This window comes from Empidonax traillii, unplaced genomic scaffold, assembly GCF_003031625.1.
Source record: "Empidonax traillii isolate 1590-97213 ecotype Southwest subspecies unplaced genomic scaffold, ASM303162v1 scaffold273:size739602, whole genome shotgun sequence".
Taxonomy (NCBI): domain Eukaryota; kingdom Metazoa; phylum Chordata; class Aves; order Passeriformes; family Tyrannidae; genus Empidonax; species Empidonax traillii.
Genome location: NW_020955466.1, coordinates 90,479 through 107,007, shown reverse-complemented (window position 1 = coordinate 107,007; position 16,529 = coordinate 90,479). Strand labels below are relative to the sequence as shown.

General features: G+C 52.4%; 1 protein-coding gene across 1 annotated transcript; it reads right to left on the bottom strand.

The window, feature by feature from the left end:
* Nucleotides 1-12,358: 12,358 nt before the first annotated feature.
* On the bottom strand, nucleotides 12,359-15,398 carry IRX6 (iroquois homeobox 6). Its single transcript, XM_027889870.1, has 5 exons — nucleotides 15,354-15,398; nucleotides 13,988-14,233; nucleotides 13,647-13,756; nucleotides 13,044-13,351; nucleotides 12,359-12,921 (listed from the first exon to the last, which is right to left on the bottom strand). The coding sequence occupies exons 1-5, from the start codon at nucleotides 15,396-15,398 to the stop codon at nucleotides 12,359-12,361; spliced, it is 1,272 nt and encodes a 423-aa protein (XP_027745671.1).
* Nucleotides 15,399-16,529: the final 1,131 nt, after the last annotated feature.

The following is a 16,529-nucleotide window of genomic DNA, read 5'->3' as shown; positions in this document are numbered from 1 at the left end:
TTACCTCCAGCCTGTCCAGATTTTCTCTGGTACCTGGCTGGGATGCACTGTGCTTCCTCTCTCTGCTTTTGGGTTAGCTAACCCAACTGGGTCCTTCCAGGAGCCATCAGTGTGGCACTCAGGGGTGTGCAGTGCATCTGTGTTGGCTTTAATCCAGTCCGCTTAGTAACAAAGGCCACGGAGACAGCAAAAGGACAACTACAGGATGAAGCTGTGCACGTGGTGGGAGGGCTTATGTAGTTGCTGCTGTGACATCTCTCTTGGTGTTACCAAGCCAAACTAGACTGAATCCTACCTCCTTGCTGCAGAGCAGACAGAAGTGGGCCATATTCTCCTGTTCTTTTTTTTCGCTCAGGCAAAGGGGGTGGGTGTTTATGCTCTTTAATCATTCAAAATGTCTTCCAAAACAGGAGCCAGTGATTCTGCTGGTGTCCTAGTCACGCTGCTCTGCTGTTGGGTGGCTGCTCTTTCTCACTTGGAGATTAATTAGGAGGGATTTTATGCTGGAGAGATTGAGGGCTTGTGGGTCTCCAGTTGTTTTAGTCACCAGGCGAGTCTGCTGCCATGGAGGACAGACTGTCTGGCTGGCAGGTCCTGGAGACACCTCTGAGCCCAGGGGACTCTGGTCCCCCAGGTATATGCAGTTTGTGAGGGTTCAGGTGTGCGTCAGACTGCCTGTGATGAGGGGAAATTTTTTCTACACCATCCAGTGTTTTCTGGGAGTTTGGTGGGTTTTTTTAGATGGAGGAAAAAACAGTGGGGACAAGCAAGGGTCCACTGGTTTCATTCCCCTTGGTAATTCAGTGCCTGACATGGTTAAGTGTCATCACAAAGGACTGAGCAAATTGGTGAAGAATATTAAAATAATTAATCTGGTCATGCTATCCTGTCACCATCCATAAGACAGCTTCTGCTTGTGAGCTGGCTGGGGGAGAATGCTCAAGTCTTCTAAATCTCTTTAACCTCATTGCAAACTTTCCAAAGACAGGAGTTATAAACAGGCAAAACTTCCATATTGGCCTAGTCCTTTCCATTCTGTTTTATCCATAAATACTAATAATTTATAAATCTGAAAGTGAACGCAGGGGTTTTTTCTTCCCATCTTCTGCTATTTTTATAGGTCACAATGCTCATTACTCATCTGTCCCATAAGTACATGACGCAAATACACAGAGAAATGCGTCAAGAGAAAAACTAATTTCATGGGAAGACATGCACAAACTTTGGGGGTTGTTTTCCTTGGTTTGTTTTTGTTGTTTGTTTGGGGGTTTTTGCTTTGTTTTGGTTGGTTGGTTTTTTTCAAATCCTGGTTTGATTTTTAAACCAGGTGACCTTTGGAACACAAGGAGTGCAGGACTAGCAGAACCCAACTTCCCTGGGTCCCAGAATCCTACTTCAAAGAGGAACAATAAGCTTGCTCCAAATGCTGGCATAAAACAAGAGGAGGATTCCTAGATGAGAAGACTCAAACCGAAAAAAAACCCCCAAACTATAAAAGAGTAGATTTCTGGTCATCAAAAAATACAGGAGTTTGTGTGTGCAAAACCTCATTCACTTCTTTCCACCAGGAACCTCTTGCAGATCTTTCTCCTCCTGGTTGTGTTCATTTCTTTAGTTGTTTTGCAACACCTCTTTTGGGGTAGGTTTTTCTGGCAGCACCATTTCTTTGTACCACCGATGTTTCCTTCCAAAACATAAACAAAAGGAAGAGAAATGCCTTATGGGGAAAAAAATCCTATGAATTATACAGATACTTGTAATTTCTTTTCAGATTTTGGAACTGCCTGATAAAATTAAACAGAAGTGTATAGATATAACACTACTGTGGAGTGCAGAGAACAGGAAAATCCTCCATTTAATTCCACAAAACGTTTTTGCAATGATATAAGTGGTTAGTATGGATCTGAATTTGAAATGGTTTAAGTTCTGGAGTATTAAGGGTCATCTACCAGAACTTCATGGTAATGACCAGGTTTCTGAGACAGACTGAAGTTTTTGTTTTGACCCTGTCAAAGACCCCTCCTGATAGGTCTCCCTTATATGACGGCGATGTTAATATATCCACTGGGGTTTCTCCTTGTGAAATTAAGCAACAAAAAATGGTCCTTAGTTTTAGTTTTGTCTGGTTTTTAACTATTATTTTATTGTAAGATATGGTAAAGATAAATGCAGCTATGGAATACTGTTGTAATCTTTGCAACAGTGAGACAAAACCCTAAGCTGCAACCCTGTGACATGTGAGCGCTTGCAGTCTTTTTGTTTTTTTCTTTTAGGGAAAAATATTTTTGCCCCTTCCATCATAAGAAAGCATCAAGTGGTTTTGTTTTTTTTTTTTTAATTTATAAAAATGCCTATATATAAGCATAGATATTTAGATTTGTAGTTGTGAGTCCCATATTTTTTAGCAGTTAATTACAAAAATTATAATTTAATATTCTCTCGCTTGTTCCTCCCCACACACTTCACGTGTTAAAGTGTCAGACCTGTGGCTGAGCAAACACTGCTGGCCTGTCAGCTCTGCCTTAGCTGAGTGTGGGGCGAGGGGTCACTGAGCGGGGTCTCTAAGAGTGCGAGGACAAAAGTTGTTACCAGTTTAGTACCTGGGGAGATGTGTGTCTGCAACATCCATCAACCTTCCTCAGGGAATCCCATATGATTCTATTAAAGAATAAGGGTTTCTTTCTGTTTCTCATTTATGCAAATAAAAGGCGAACCAGAAAAGACATCAATAAGAGTTAAGTGGCAATATCAAGTCAGTTTTACTGCCAGGTCACTCAGTCCCCAACAAATCAAGTGGGAAAAATGTGTCATTTATCAATATAATAAACAGGTATATCGCTCCTAAACCCAAACAGCTCTCTTGAAACCATATGTCAGAGCAAACAACCCATATCCTTTCAATGTACTAAGCAAGACTTCTCTAGAGTGCTTCTTTCTTTAGCTGCCAGAGTGCAATTAACCTACTGTGAGCTACAGTGGGATTCAGCAGGTTGGGCCAGCTTCTCTTGACATCTTGTGGAGAAAAATATCTAGATTTTCTAGATTTACCTTTATATAGGTAAAATTGTGATCCAGGCTTTGGACTAATAACCATCCCTAGCAGAGCTTTATAGATGTGTTGGCATACCTGGCTGGAAGGCTGAAAGAACATGCATGAGCTCCAGCAGAGATTTCAACATGCATTCTAGTTTTGGGGGGCTTAATTTCTTTCTCCCCTCTGTCTTACCCGTAACTTTCTATCTCAAATAATTCTGGTTGAAAAATCATTTTAGTCCTCTGAAGTATCCTTTTGTCCTGGTATTACAAGTCACAAGTTGGTATAAAAGTGTCTTTTGGGTTGTGTTTTCAGTTGTATACATCACTGCTGTAATTTGTGTGATCAGTCACAGCAACTGCTTGTAGGGGGAAAGAGAAACAAACATGTCATTCCTGAGCAGCTCAAGTGACCACAGGAAACAAATACAACACTGAGGCTGGGATTAATCCCTCTGGACTTCAGGCATTTCAGCATATTGCCTGACTTGGAAGCAGAGCTGCTCTGGGTTCCTCTAGAGAGGAAGATGGCTCTGAAAATGTTTTGGTGTCGATGGGAGAAACTTCTCCATTTATTTGAGAGGGAGGCCAGAGTGCACACATCCTCACACCAGGGATTGCTGAGATATGGTGGTTAATTTAGGAAATTATGCAATGGTGGGCAGATGTTTGTGTTCTCCCACAGCGATTATAGAAGCTTTGTTTCCATAAGAAATCAGGCCAAAAGTTTTATTCTGAAGAACAAAACCCAAAGCGTTTCGAAAACAAATAGCGTGCACAGAGTTTCCTCTGGGGAGAGGCTGAGGGAACTAACCATGCGACAGATGATGTTCAAGATCCCTTCACAGACTGCTGCACTCATGACCAGGCTGCTCAGGCTGCCATAAGCAAAAACAGAGACCTGAAATTTAGGTCTGTGCAGTGAAACTAGTGACATCCACCACTCAAGGAAAAGCCCACTAGACATTGTTACAGTTTTCTCAGGAGGGAAGAACACAGGATATCAGAGAAGCTTAGAAAACTGTAGTGCATAAAACATTATAGGGCATTGAATTTCATAACTAATAATTAGGGTGGTGCTAACTGGTAATCACGCTTACAGGTTTGATTTATAGCTGTATCACCTGACCTGAGGGTCAGCAGTGAAGGGGGCAGCAAGCAGCAAACACTGCATTGTGCTCCCCAGAGCCCTCAGATTCAGACTTGGGCATCTCTGTACACGGAGAGCCTGTAGTTCTGCAAAGCAGTGGGGATCACTTGGCCATTGCTGCCTCCTAGTTTTCCTCAGCCCTCAAAATGCCAGTTTTGAGCCTTTGCAAGTTAAATTGATCTTAATGCCATGCTGAGTGGATCTGGTGGTGACACAGCCCTTGACTGGAGGATTTGGGATGAAAAGCAATCTAGAAACCATCTTTGTTATTACCTTTTGGACTTGTGCTCCAAATACAATTGTCCCTGAGACTACACTCCCACACTGTAACTACCTCTGCTTCATTTATGAAATACCTTGTATTGTATTTGTAGCCTGATTTTTAAATCTGTATGAAGCCCAAATGAGGTTAAATTATTGCTGTAATTGAGAGCAACTAGAACAAGTTTTATTAATTTCCTGCCACAGAATACTGAGTAAGCTGATATTTTATGGGAAAGTTCAGGAAGAAGAGTAATATACGTTATATTTCTAAATTCCGGATGATACTTGAAGAGTTTTACTGGCAATTGATTTTTCTACAGGTAAATTGTAATCCTTGGTAGGCAGATATGCTCCTGAATATAGTGTCTTCATTGAGATGCACTCACTAAGAGTACAATGAAATAGAAGCAGGAGGTGTATCAGCTCTGCTCTGACAGGTGGTGAGAAGCTGGAAATTGGAATTCCTGCCTGTAGGAATCCTCCCTTTCCCTCAGCTAAGGCTATCGCTGTACTATCTCCATTATCTACATTACTCTGAATCCTGAAGCTTCACAGAAATATTTAGCATATGTTTATCTGTTTAAAAAAATCCGTAATTTGACACGTTTTAAGAAATTACTTTTACATGCTGCTGAGGATGTGTGTGCGCTGCCACCGCTTCCCATCGCGTAGTCATGGAGGTTATGGTGTGTCAGGGTTGGGTGCAGAAACAGCTGCTTAACAGGAACCTGATGATGTGCCATTACACATTGGAGTTACTGTCTCTCTTTTTTTTTCTTTTAAATTGTATCATCAAAGAAATACTTGCCTATTCTGAATTTGCTGGGGTCAAAATAGTGGGAGAGCTAAGAGCATAGGAGCTGCTGGTACCACCTTCCCCTCTGATAGCTGAGTTACTCCACAGTGCTTTTGGCCTTTCTTTGTGAGGGAACAGGCAAATAAATGTTGAAAGCAGGGCAGGACAGCAGAACTGCTGCTGCTTGGGAAGGATTTTAACACTTCATTCTTAGCATTATGGGCTGCTCATGTTTCAGGTCTTCTTGCTGCAGTGACTCACACAGGCTCTTTCATTCATCTCCTCACTCCCCAAGTGGCTTTGGGCCATTTCAGAGTTATCTTTCTGTACATGCAGGGAAGAGATCTTCTAAATATAAAGCAGTGCCCTAAAACAATGGTGCCCTGGGTGCTGGTTAGGTCACAGTCAGGCTTGGTAGCCAGCCACGGCTGGTACCACATCTCTCACAGGAGCAGTTATTTCTGCTTCTGTTCCCTCTTGGTGCTTGTTATTCAAAGGAAAATCAGCTGTCCTGCCTTACCACTGCTGGGTTTGGACTGTGGGCTAGCAGACCAGTTTGCTGCTGATATAATGCTGAAGAAGAATGGTCCACTCTTAATATGATCTCAGCTCTGCTGCCAGTAACACTTCTCAGAAGAGCTTTGTTTCTCCTGTGGTCCTGTGGGTGTTACAAATGACCCACTTCTCACCCTGGGGAGCTGCTCTGCAGCTGCAGTGTCAGGGGGACTCGTGCTCCACATGCAGTCCTGAGCTCCAGGAAAGGTTTGCCACTCTGAGCACTGCAGGAGAGCACTGTCAGAAGGTCTGAGCACTGCTAGCAATGAGTTACCCACCTGCAGGACATGGAACACTTGTTCTTGTGCTGGCAGGGCAGGCTGACCAGGTTGTCAGACCTCCTCAGAGTAAATTACAGACAATGGTTGTGGAGCTGCAAAGCACATGCTCAGATAAACAAGATTTAACTGTGCAGCGTAAATCCCTGCCAGGCTGCTGGCTCAGAGCTCCTTGTTGTCTGTTGCCTTGTGCACCAAACCTCTTACTTAGCACTGCGTCTCAGGTGGTTTGCACAGAGAAAACCTGAGCATGGTGATGTGAATGCTTGATTCTTCTCTTGCATGTGGTGAGGAACAGTGGGATCAGTTGTGGCAACTGGGAGATCCAGTCACTGTTTGTTTCTTAGCTGTTCAATAAATTTCAGATGTTTCATTAAGCAGATGGCTGTGGAGGGTGCCTTTTAGATGTTGTACATTGATGATGTTTTGTATTTAAATTCAGAGGTGAATCGACTTGAATGAATCACCCTAGTCAAATGGAGGTTATATTTTTGGTTAAAAACTGCAGTTAGCTTTCATATGTGTCACATTTACACTGGAGGCCAGTTTGTGTGGGCTGGGTTTTTTGAAAGGTCCATGTATCTCTCAGAGTACCTGCCCTTCACTGGGAGGGCTCTCAGGCAATCGTGCCAAGCCCCTTCTCTGCCAGTCCAGGCAGTCTGTGGGGTGGGCTGGCAGGTTCATCAACCTGGCTCTCTTGTCTGGTAATGCAGAAATTCTTCCAAACACCCCTCACCTGGTGCCATAGCATGAACTCAGGGCTTGCCTACTAGCAAACTCACACTTAGGGTGGGTTAAAAAAAAAAACACAACAAAACAAACAAACAAAAAACCCTCCCCCAAAACAACCAACCAAAAACCCTCCAGAACGAAACAACAAAAAAGTATGCTCTTGCTGGTGCACATACAGAGTCTGGCAGATTAAATCAAGTTTAAGGCCTTAATTTAATCCATTAAAGTGGACAGGAACATGAGGTGGAAAAATCCTGGCAGTGGTAACTACAGTCCCTTGAAACCTTCCCTGTATCTGAAAGCATTCTGTCGCTCCTGTCCCACTCTGCCCATCTGCATTACCACTCCAGTTGGACTAAAGTATCAAACCCAGCCATCCAGGGAGTTAATCCATCAATTTCAGCATGTTATAGGTCCTGAAAGCATCTTTTCCATAAAACATCTTATTCTAGCTGAAATCAAACATCAGAAATTCACATCTGAGTAAGTGGGCAATGATTTCGCTAACCCCTCTTTAGCAAAACCATGTCTACTCAAGAAGGAAAGTCTTGTGTCAGGAACTGCTCACTGAGGAACAGCACACTAGCCTTGTGTGAACATGCCTGAGGGAATTGCTGCTGTCCTCACTTGGTGTCAGTGGGTCCATAGGTGTCTGCAGCAGGAGATTCCAGTGTGTCCATTCCCACTCCACTCCCAACTAGTGGAACAAAAGCTTCCTAACAAGAGGGAAAGAAAACCCAAAATCTTCTGCTCACTTTTCTTGAGGTTTTCCCCTCAGTCTCTTTGCAGGGCAGACATTACCACTGGATTACTAACGGTTGTGGGGAGTACACCTTGACAGCAGCAGTGTTTTAGGGTATTTTTCTCTTCTTTAGATGAAAAGCCAGGCTTTTGGATTCAGGCTAAAAAAAAAGTATTCATCCTTCTAAGTAGATTGAAAGAGAATCCAGATTAAATAAATCATTAAATCATTCCAGAATGTTATCCACCTGTTCTGGCCTGTAATTTATTTTCAGATGAACAGTAGGTAAAAAAAAAAAAAAAAAAAAAAAAAAAAAAAAAAAAAAAAAAAAAAAAAAAAAAAAAAGGCAATACAATGGCAAAAATCATTTTCCTCTAACAGATGCTTTGATCCTGAAATGACACCTGGCCTGGGGAGCTGCTTGTGCAGCTTTTGAGATCATTTTGAACTAACTGCTCCAGTCTATTGCTCTATAACCCTGATGGCCACATCATGCTAAAATTTCTGTAAACACCTTTGAAGAGAGATCTCCAAGGGTTTTCCTGCTGCAAAACCAGTAAAATTCACCCCTTTATTGTGGGACAGGAAATTTGTAGAGGGACAGGACATCTGTTTGAGGGCATGGGCAAATCCCAGCCAGCTGAGAATGAAGGGGCCCAGACCATTTTAGTGTCAGGGCCACTGTCCTCATGTGCTTGTGCAGGAATAAAGGAAAGTTTCCTCTCTCCTATGTTCCTAAAAGGAGGATTGTGCTTCAAAAGGCTGGGAAGCACCAATCTCACTGGTTACTTGTGTTGTCCAGACCTTCTCAAGACTCATGAATGGAGAGCACCAGCATGTTTAGTGCTGGGGATGGCAGGGAGGTGAGATGCTGGGAGGGCGTGACCAAGGACCACAGATGGAGGACAACAACAGTGCTGGGATCTTGGGGAAGGTGGTGAAACATGGTTACTGTCCTGCTGTTCCACACCTCCTCTCTGCCCAGATGCAGCCGAAAGCAGCCACAGTTCAAGAACCCAATTTCATGTTTCTCTGGTGTATATTTAAACAGATTTAGCCAGCTCGATGGTCAGTTTTTGGATGAATTCTCCCATTTGCTGAACGCAACAGCGTTGAAGCAGGAATCTGTCGCAGCAGCCCGTCTGGGGTGGGAAGAGGCAGCAGAAACCCTCAGCCAGGCGTATGAGAGGCAGGCAAGGGCTCAGCCCCCAATTTTCGGGGCTTGCTTCGCTCGTCCGCGGATCGGACGGATAAACTCCCGCTCCGGGAGGCTCATTGCCGGCACCAGCCCGTCGCTCCTCGTACCTGGGGGCCGGGCACCGGGGCCGCTGCCCCGCGGGGAGCGGGACCGGGCGCGGGGGTCACCGCGGGGGCGCAGGAAGGGCCAGGGGTGGCCGGGGAGCCGCGCCGTCTCGGCCGCACAAAGCCGCCTTTTCATCGCGGCCTCCTGCCCCCGCCGGGCCCGTAATTGTCTTTGACAAAACTTCATTAGCGAGCGCGGCGGAGGCGGCGGCGGCCCCGCGGTCGCGCTGCCTTTGAGCGGGCGCAGTGGAGTGTGCGCGGCCCCGCCGCTCCCGCCCGGGGCCATTAGCCCGGCGACTTTGTTTTAGAAACTTCCCACCCCAGCGGGGGACGCGTCAACGAGCCGCCCCCGCCCGCCCCCGGGACCGCTAATTGGGGGGCGATGCGGGGCTGCGGCCGGTGCCAGCGCGTCCCGGCGGGCTGCGGGAAAGGGGGACACCCGCCCCTCCAGAGCCAAGAGGGGTGCCCTGCGGGGATGGTGTGTGTGTGTGCGCGCTGCGCTGGTCCCTCGGCTTCGTGGGGTCTACACCTTGCGCGCCCGGTTTGGTGTCTCGCCGGGGAGGGCTGAGGCGGGCCGGGCCGAGGGCGCTCCCCGTCCGGCCCCATCTCCTCGAGCCGCCCCGCAGGAGCGCATTCCGAGTGCCCCAGCACAGCCCGGCTCCCCCCGCTCCGGCGGGCAACCCGAGTTCACTTCCCAGAGCGGCAGCGTTAAAAAGCCCAGCTCAGCCGGAGACGGTTTAAATATGTTTATTATGGCATTGGAGGCGCTGAATTTGTTCGTGCGAGCCCGTTATTTTAGTTTTGTGCCTGGGCGCACGCAGGCTCCGCTCCCGGTATTAGTTCTCCGTCAATCCCCACTCTGGTTTTTAATCAAAACAGTATTCGGAATATGATTCCCGGAGATTATATTTTGAGAGATTTGCGATACATATCTTGCCGGCGTGACAGATTGCAGAGGAGTCCTGGGCGGGCGGGATAATCTGCATCTCACTCACTTGACCTTTAATGAAAGGGGAGTAAAAGTAATACATAAAAAATAAAAGTCTAAAGACTCCTGGAGGTTGCCTTCGTGCCGTTCTTAAAAAGACCCCGAAGCCTGTACCCGCCTAACTAATCAACCCCTGAGGACTTCACACCTCCTTCGGGTCTTGCTGTCAGGGCCGGGGGTTCCAGGGCCGGGCGGTAGAGTCTGAAGCTCGGAGGAGCTCCTGGACGCCCCCGCGTCGCGGGGGCCGTGCAGGTTTCGTCTCCTGTGAGCAGCTCAGGAGGCCGATGCAGAGCTGACTCTCCGGGGAGCCTCTTCCAAAGCTGCCGAGCAAAGGGAACCGGAGGGAGCCGGGTCGCTCCCCTGCACGATGGGCGGAGGCACCCGGGACACAGACGGGAGGGAGGCCCGGCCACTGCGCTGTGTTCCCAGGGCAGATAATACCTGTCCTCTCCGGTGGGAGAGGAGGGGCGGAGAAAGTCGCCTTGCAAGAACCCTTCGAAAGGGCCTAATACTCTTTATTACAAGCCTTAATCCTTCAAAGCCGACTTGAAATAATGTTTATCTTTTCGCAGCCTAATTTCCCCTTCTCTAAGCTCCGGGTCACTGCAACAGACTGCGGTTGCTGTGCCGCCGATTGCCCAGGGCTGCTCCGGTGTAGGGGAAAGCCCCGTGGCCGAGCGTCTCTGGCTGGGCTCCCGGCGGGCCCAGCCCCGCTCCCGGCCGCTCTGTTACCTGATGCCCCCGTGTACAACTGCCTCCCCTTCCCTTTCCCCCCCAGCCCCTCCAAAACCCGATAGTTTGCCTTCTTTGACAGGTGCCCCCGCAGCCGAGATTGCTCCGGTCCCAGGAGGGACCGGGGCTGTTCCCGGGGCCGAAGCCAGGGACAGCCCCGCCACCTCTCCCCTGCGTTGACCTACAGCTCCTCCTTCCCCATACGAACTCCTCAAACCCAGAGGACTCCGAGCCCTGCAGTCCCACTTGTCTTGAGTAGCCTTTCGTAAACATATAGAAGTCTACTCGATATTCAAGATTGATTTCCCTGATTTATTAAGGCAGAATTCATTGGACTCTATTGACCACAAATGACTTAATGTAAATGCTGACCCCGGTGAACTTGGAAATAGCAGGTATCGGGTTGATCTATAGATGACCTCTTAATTACCACAGTTATTAATTTAAATTATTGCCACTGCTTCCAGAGACAGGAACAAAGAAACATTCTTTCCTCATCCCTGCTTGGTTTATTAGTCTGAACACAAAGTGTTTGATGACACTTTTAATTAAACAGAAATAATGCAGAGATACGGTTTCCCTTTCTCGTCTGTCCTGTAAAGTGCAGCACTGCTCTTTTGACTGACTGACGGCGGTGACCCACTAACAACGTCCTACTTCGCCGCCCGGTCGCCACCCGCTGCCCGGGGGTGCCCCGGCCGTGCCCCAGGGCGGGCGGCGGGTGCCTGTGGCCGCTCCGCCCGGGCTGTGCCGGCTCCTGGCTGGAGAGCTCCGGGGTCACTGACGGCTTCGAGGCGTTCAGCTCATCCGTGTTAATTAGAGACTCCGAAAAATACTTTTCAGCGATATCTATGTACAGAGACGGGAAAGAAACAGTCCGGCGTAACCTGCGCCGCTTCTCCTCCTCCTCCTCCTCCGCCCCGGGACGGTGCAGAGCGACTGCGAAGCGACGCGCCTTGGCGGAGCTGGGCGCTGAGCGGAGCGCGCAGGTTTGGGAGAAAGAGGAGAAACAACCACGACGTGGGGGGAAAAGAGAAAAGATCAGAGTTTGGATTTCTTTTTCTTTTTTTTTTGCAAAGACGTTGGCGAGGTGTTGAACATATGGCAAGCGTGCGGCGGGGAGGCGCCGGTCCTGCGGCCGCTCCGCCCGCCGCCCCGCCCGCCGTGCCCCTCGGCCCCATGTGCGCAGCACGTTGTGCCGCGGCGGCTCTTCCCTGGCGAGGGCAGGGCAGGCGGAGCCGCGAGGCCACCGCCGGCCCGGGGAGAGGCGTCTTTCGTTGCTTCAAGCCGAATGGCTCGCCGCAGCCGGAGCCCCGTTGCCAGCGCCCAGGAAGGGGCGGGCGGCCCTGCGGGACGGAGAAGCGGTGATAAGCTGGTGATTAAGCGGCCGCGTCCGGGGCCGGGTGTTGGTGCCCCGGCCGGCCGGGAGCTCCGCGAGCGAAGCAAGACGGCGGCCCCCACCGCTCCGGTGTCCCGGGGCCGAGGGGGCGGGCTCGGGCTTAGTGCGAGGTGAGGCCCCGGCTGCCGGCCCGTCACCTACCTCACCTCCGCAGCACCGGCCGGAACGCCGTCCGCAGCCTGTCCAGGCAGGTCCCGCCCAGCTCGGCGCCTCCCGGGCCGCCCTTGGCGCCCCGCCCGAAGCCTGCACAGACACAAGCGGCTCGCGGTGGGCCCGGCCCGGCACCGCCGCCCTCCCCTTCCCGCTCGCCTCGAGCAGGGAAGCCTCGGCGTCCGCACCTGACACCTGGCACGGCCGAGCGCCGGGGCTGTCACTGCGCGGGCAGGCTCACGCCGTGCCCTGCGCCCCTGCCCGGCCCGCGGTCCCGCCCGTCCCCGCGGCCCCGCCGCCGCGGGTACCTTCGCCCGCCGCCGCGAACTGGCACGGCTCCCCCAGGCCGCGGTGGGACGCGCAGCTCCGCGGGAGCGGCTGCAGGTTGAACGCAGAGCTCCGGAAGGCCTTGGCGGGCAAGGGCTGCTCCGCCGCCGAGCCGCCGCTTCCCTCCGCGCCGCAGCCCTCGGGGCTGCCCCTGCGCGCCGCGCTGGCCCCGGCCGTGCGCGCCAGCGACCAGATGCGCGGCTTTTCCGCGGGCGCGTAGGGCGGCGGTGGGCCGGCCAAGGAGGCAGGGGTGAAGTCCGCGGCGGGGGCCTTGGCGCAGGGAAAGGCGTGGAAGGGGCCGGGCAGGCTACAGTCGCTTCGAGGAGCCTCGGGCAGCGCCGCGCCCAGGCTGGGGGCTTCCTGCAGGGAGCTGGCCCGGCCCTTCTCTAGCTTCCCCGCCTCCTCCTCCTCCTCTTCCTCCTCCTCCAGGTCGCTGAACCGCAGCTCCTTGTCCTCCTTGTAGCTCTTCTGCTCTGCTTGGACACACACAGGGAACAGGGGGGGCGGCAGAGCATTAGTGTGGGTGCGGGGATGTTGGGGGGCCTCGAAATCGGCTACTTCGAGCTACTTCGAGGCGCCCTGCCTCTCCCCCTACCTCTGCCTTCGTCCTCTACACTGTATTCATCCTCTTCCCGCGGGGTTTCTTCTTTTCTCTCTTCTCCCGCTTTGTTCTTGGGGGACCAGGTCATTTTGTTTTCTTTCTTGAGCCTCCGTCTGGCGTTAGCAAACCAAGTGGACACTTGGGTCAGGGTCATTTTGGTGATGATGGCCAGCATGATTTTCTCTCCTTTGGTGGGGTAGGGGTTTTTGCGGTGCTCATACAGCCAGGTCTTGAGGGTGCTTGTCGTCTCTCGCGTTGCATTCTTGCGTCTGGCGGAACCACCGAAATCCACCGTCCCGTACCTGCTGGGAGATGATTACAGAAGGTGGAGGCCGGCGGGAGACCAACATGAGCCCCCTGGCCCGGCCCGGCCTAGCCGCAGGCCGGTGTGGCCCCTTCCCCTCTGCCTGCCTGCCCCTGCCCTCCTGCCATCGCCTCCCAAGTTTGATTTCAGGTGACTGCTGCTCCCGGGGCGCCTCGTTTCTTTTGTACAACGTTTGTCAGGTCGGAGCCCCCGCCGGCCCCTGCCGTTTGATGTCGGCCGCCGCCTCGCAGGGGGATGCTAATGCTGCCGGGCGCTGATCAAAGGGGTTTTACCTGTCGTACTGGTACTGCCCCAAGGAATGATCGTAGGAGTAGTAGGCAGCGGGCTGCGCGATTCCCGAGTGCAACGTGCCGGCGCCGTCCTTGATTTCATACTGGGGGTTCTGCAAGGGAAAGCGGCCGCGTTTGGCGTCGAGCAGGAGGGGGAACCGCTCTGCGCCCCGCAGCCCCGGCTCCCCGCGGCAGCCCAGTCCCTTCGCGCCCCCCACCCGCCCCGGGCCGGCGCCGCTCCCGCGTCCCTCGGCGGGCCCCCCGCCCCGAGACCGGCTGCGAAACACGAAGATTCCCGCCTGGTGCACCCCCCTCTCCCCTCCGGCGGGCTGGCAGGCACTCACCAGCGCGGTGTAGAGCGCGGCGGGCTCGGCGCCGTAGGGCAGGTAGTTGCCATAGCCCTGTCCGGCGGCGTACGGGGCTCCGTACATGCCCAGAGCCGCATTGAGCTCGGCGCGGCCGGGCGCCAGCAGCCGGCCCTCGTACGGGGCGCAGCACAGGGAGGCGGCGGCCGGCGCCGAGGAGGCATCCGGCCCGGAGCGAGGGCCGGCCTCGCAACACGTCGTGCTGGGGCTGGCGGGCACGAAAAACTGCGGAGAGGAGAGGAGAGAGCGGGACGACGCCGAGTGACTGTCGAGGCAGCCCCATCGGGGGGAATTTAGGAGCGTGTGCGCGCCTGTGTGTGTGCGGAGGGGGGGGGGTGAGGAGGGGGATAGGAAACACGGGCTGAAGCGACTAATTATAGAAACCGGGAAATAAACCGAATGGGAAGCAGGAAACCCTTGGGAAGGGGGCACGATTAATCAAGCAGGCAAAACTTTAAGGAAATAATTGCTCTGGAAAAAGGCATGAGATCCGTACAGCTCCATCCTTCCCGCCCCCGCTCGGTCCATCTGCATTGATTTAAAGGCAAAAAGTTGCGATTATAGTTAATTTGACAATAGACACAGCAGTAAATATGTCAGCTAACGCAATCGAAGGCATTTGATTTCAATAACTTCAAGGGGACAGCTAACTTCCCAAGCGAGAGAGGCACATCTTGCAGTGATTACGGTATATAAATAATTCTACCCAAATAAATCGTGACTCGAGGTACGCTATAGTAACGACTTACAGGGTGCCTTGGTGTGAGTGGGGGGGTATCCTTTGGAAATCGCATGGGGGGGGTTAAAAAAAATCTCTCGACAGATCCTAATAAAACACAGGAAAAGGACCGACCCGTGGTGGAAGGGGGGAGGAAACGGCACAGCCCGGTTCCGCAGAAACCCGAGTGAAGCCCCAAGCCCGCCAGTTCCCGCTGCCCGCACACCCTCCGCCGTGCCCGGGCGGCAGCGGCGCGGCGGGGGCAGCGCCCGGCAGGTCCGCGGGACAGCTCCGCGGGCTCGGAAAGCGGCCGTAACCAGGATTTATGTTTTTTTTATTTGTTTGTTGCACTTAAAACTGAACGGTGGAGGGTGGGGAGGAGGGGGAATTACCGGTTTCCTACACGCCTTTGCTGTGCACACTGCGAGTTATTTGTTTTAAGCCTAACACAACACAAACGAGACATAAACACACACGCACATTTTTTAAAAAAAGGCTCCAGATGTGCCCTTTTAAAAAAATATTCTAAGTAAGGGAAAGGGAAGAAAAAAAGGGAGGGGGGGGACAAGACATCTGGACAGCAGCAGCAGAATCTAAACAAAAGTGAGTGCTGCTCACTCGCCTTACCTGTGAAGTGGTGCTGTAGGGGTATCCGAACTGAGAGAAGGACATAGTTGCTCCTTATTTTTGGACCATAGGCAATATTTTCCCCCCAAGATCGATTGTAACTAAACCCTGCTTCAAGATGCACCTTCTCACACACACATTTCCACGTATGGCTTTTTTTTTTTTCTCAATTATAGATGATTGCACTTAAGAAAAGCAGCCAGACATCTGAGGCGGTGGGGGGGAGGGGGGAGGTTGGTGCCTGGATTAAAAAAATAGGCTACCCCCCACTTCCCATCGCTCTTAATAGATATGTTTGTATAGCGGGAGTTTAAAAAGCCACCCCACATGTATAGAGAGTTTAAGTGCAAAGGGGCTTTTTCAAAGAGGGGGGGAAAATCACGTAGGGCTTGCAAGATACAGAGCTTGCTTGTTGTATTATTTTCTGCTCTATAGGTCTTTAGCGTTCATCGGTGGGCGAGGAGCGGGGTGACGTCACGGCCCTGCCGGCAGCAGCAGGCAGCGGCGGGCAGGAGCAGGCAGCGCCCCGCGCCCGCTCTCACCACTTGTTCCATGTTGGTTTGATGTTGTGCTGTGATGCACGTCAAAGGCGGGACTGGGGGTGCCTTGCGGTTGGTCTCTTTTCCCTTTCTCTCCTTTTTTTAAACGCAATCCAAATTTGTCTTAGGGGAATAAACATTCAGTGGGGACATCGCGGCACCCACCGGCCGCAGCGTGGCCCCTGCCCTAGGCCCGCCGCGGGGAGGATGAGCGCAGGGCAGGTGGCCTGAGAGCACCCGGGGCAGGAGCTCTCGGTGCCAGCCCAGCCGGCGCAGCACCCCCGGCCCTTCCTGCTGCCCCCGCGCCCATCCGCAGGGCCGGGCGGTGCTGTACGACGCGGCCCCGGTTCTGCATGGGAGCCGGGGAGCCGTGTTCCCCGCCTTGGCTGCCCTGCCCGTCGCGGCACGGGAGCGGGGTCGGACCTCTCTGCCTGCCTGGGCAGGGCACGGCTGGCGGCGGGACAGAAAGACGAAGCCCACTTCCCGAAGGAGTGCTGAGCGGGGCGTCCCTTCTTCTCCCTTAGCTCCGTGATGCTCCCTCCGGGAGCGGGCGGGCCGGGGCGGTGGCAGGTCAGCGGGGCGGTGATGGATGGCTGGCTGCCTGCAGCCCGACCGGCCCGTTACCGCCACGGCGTAA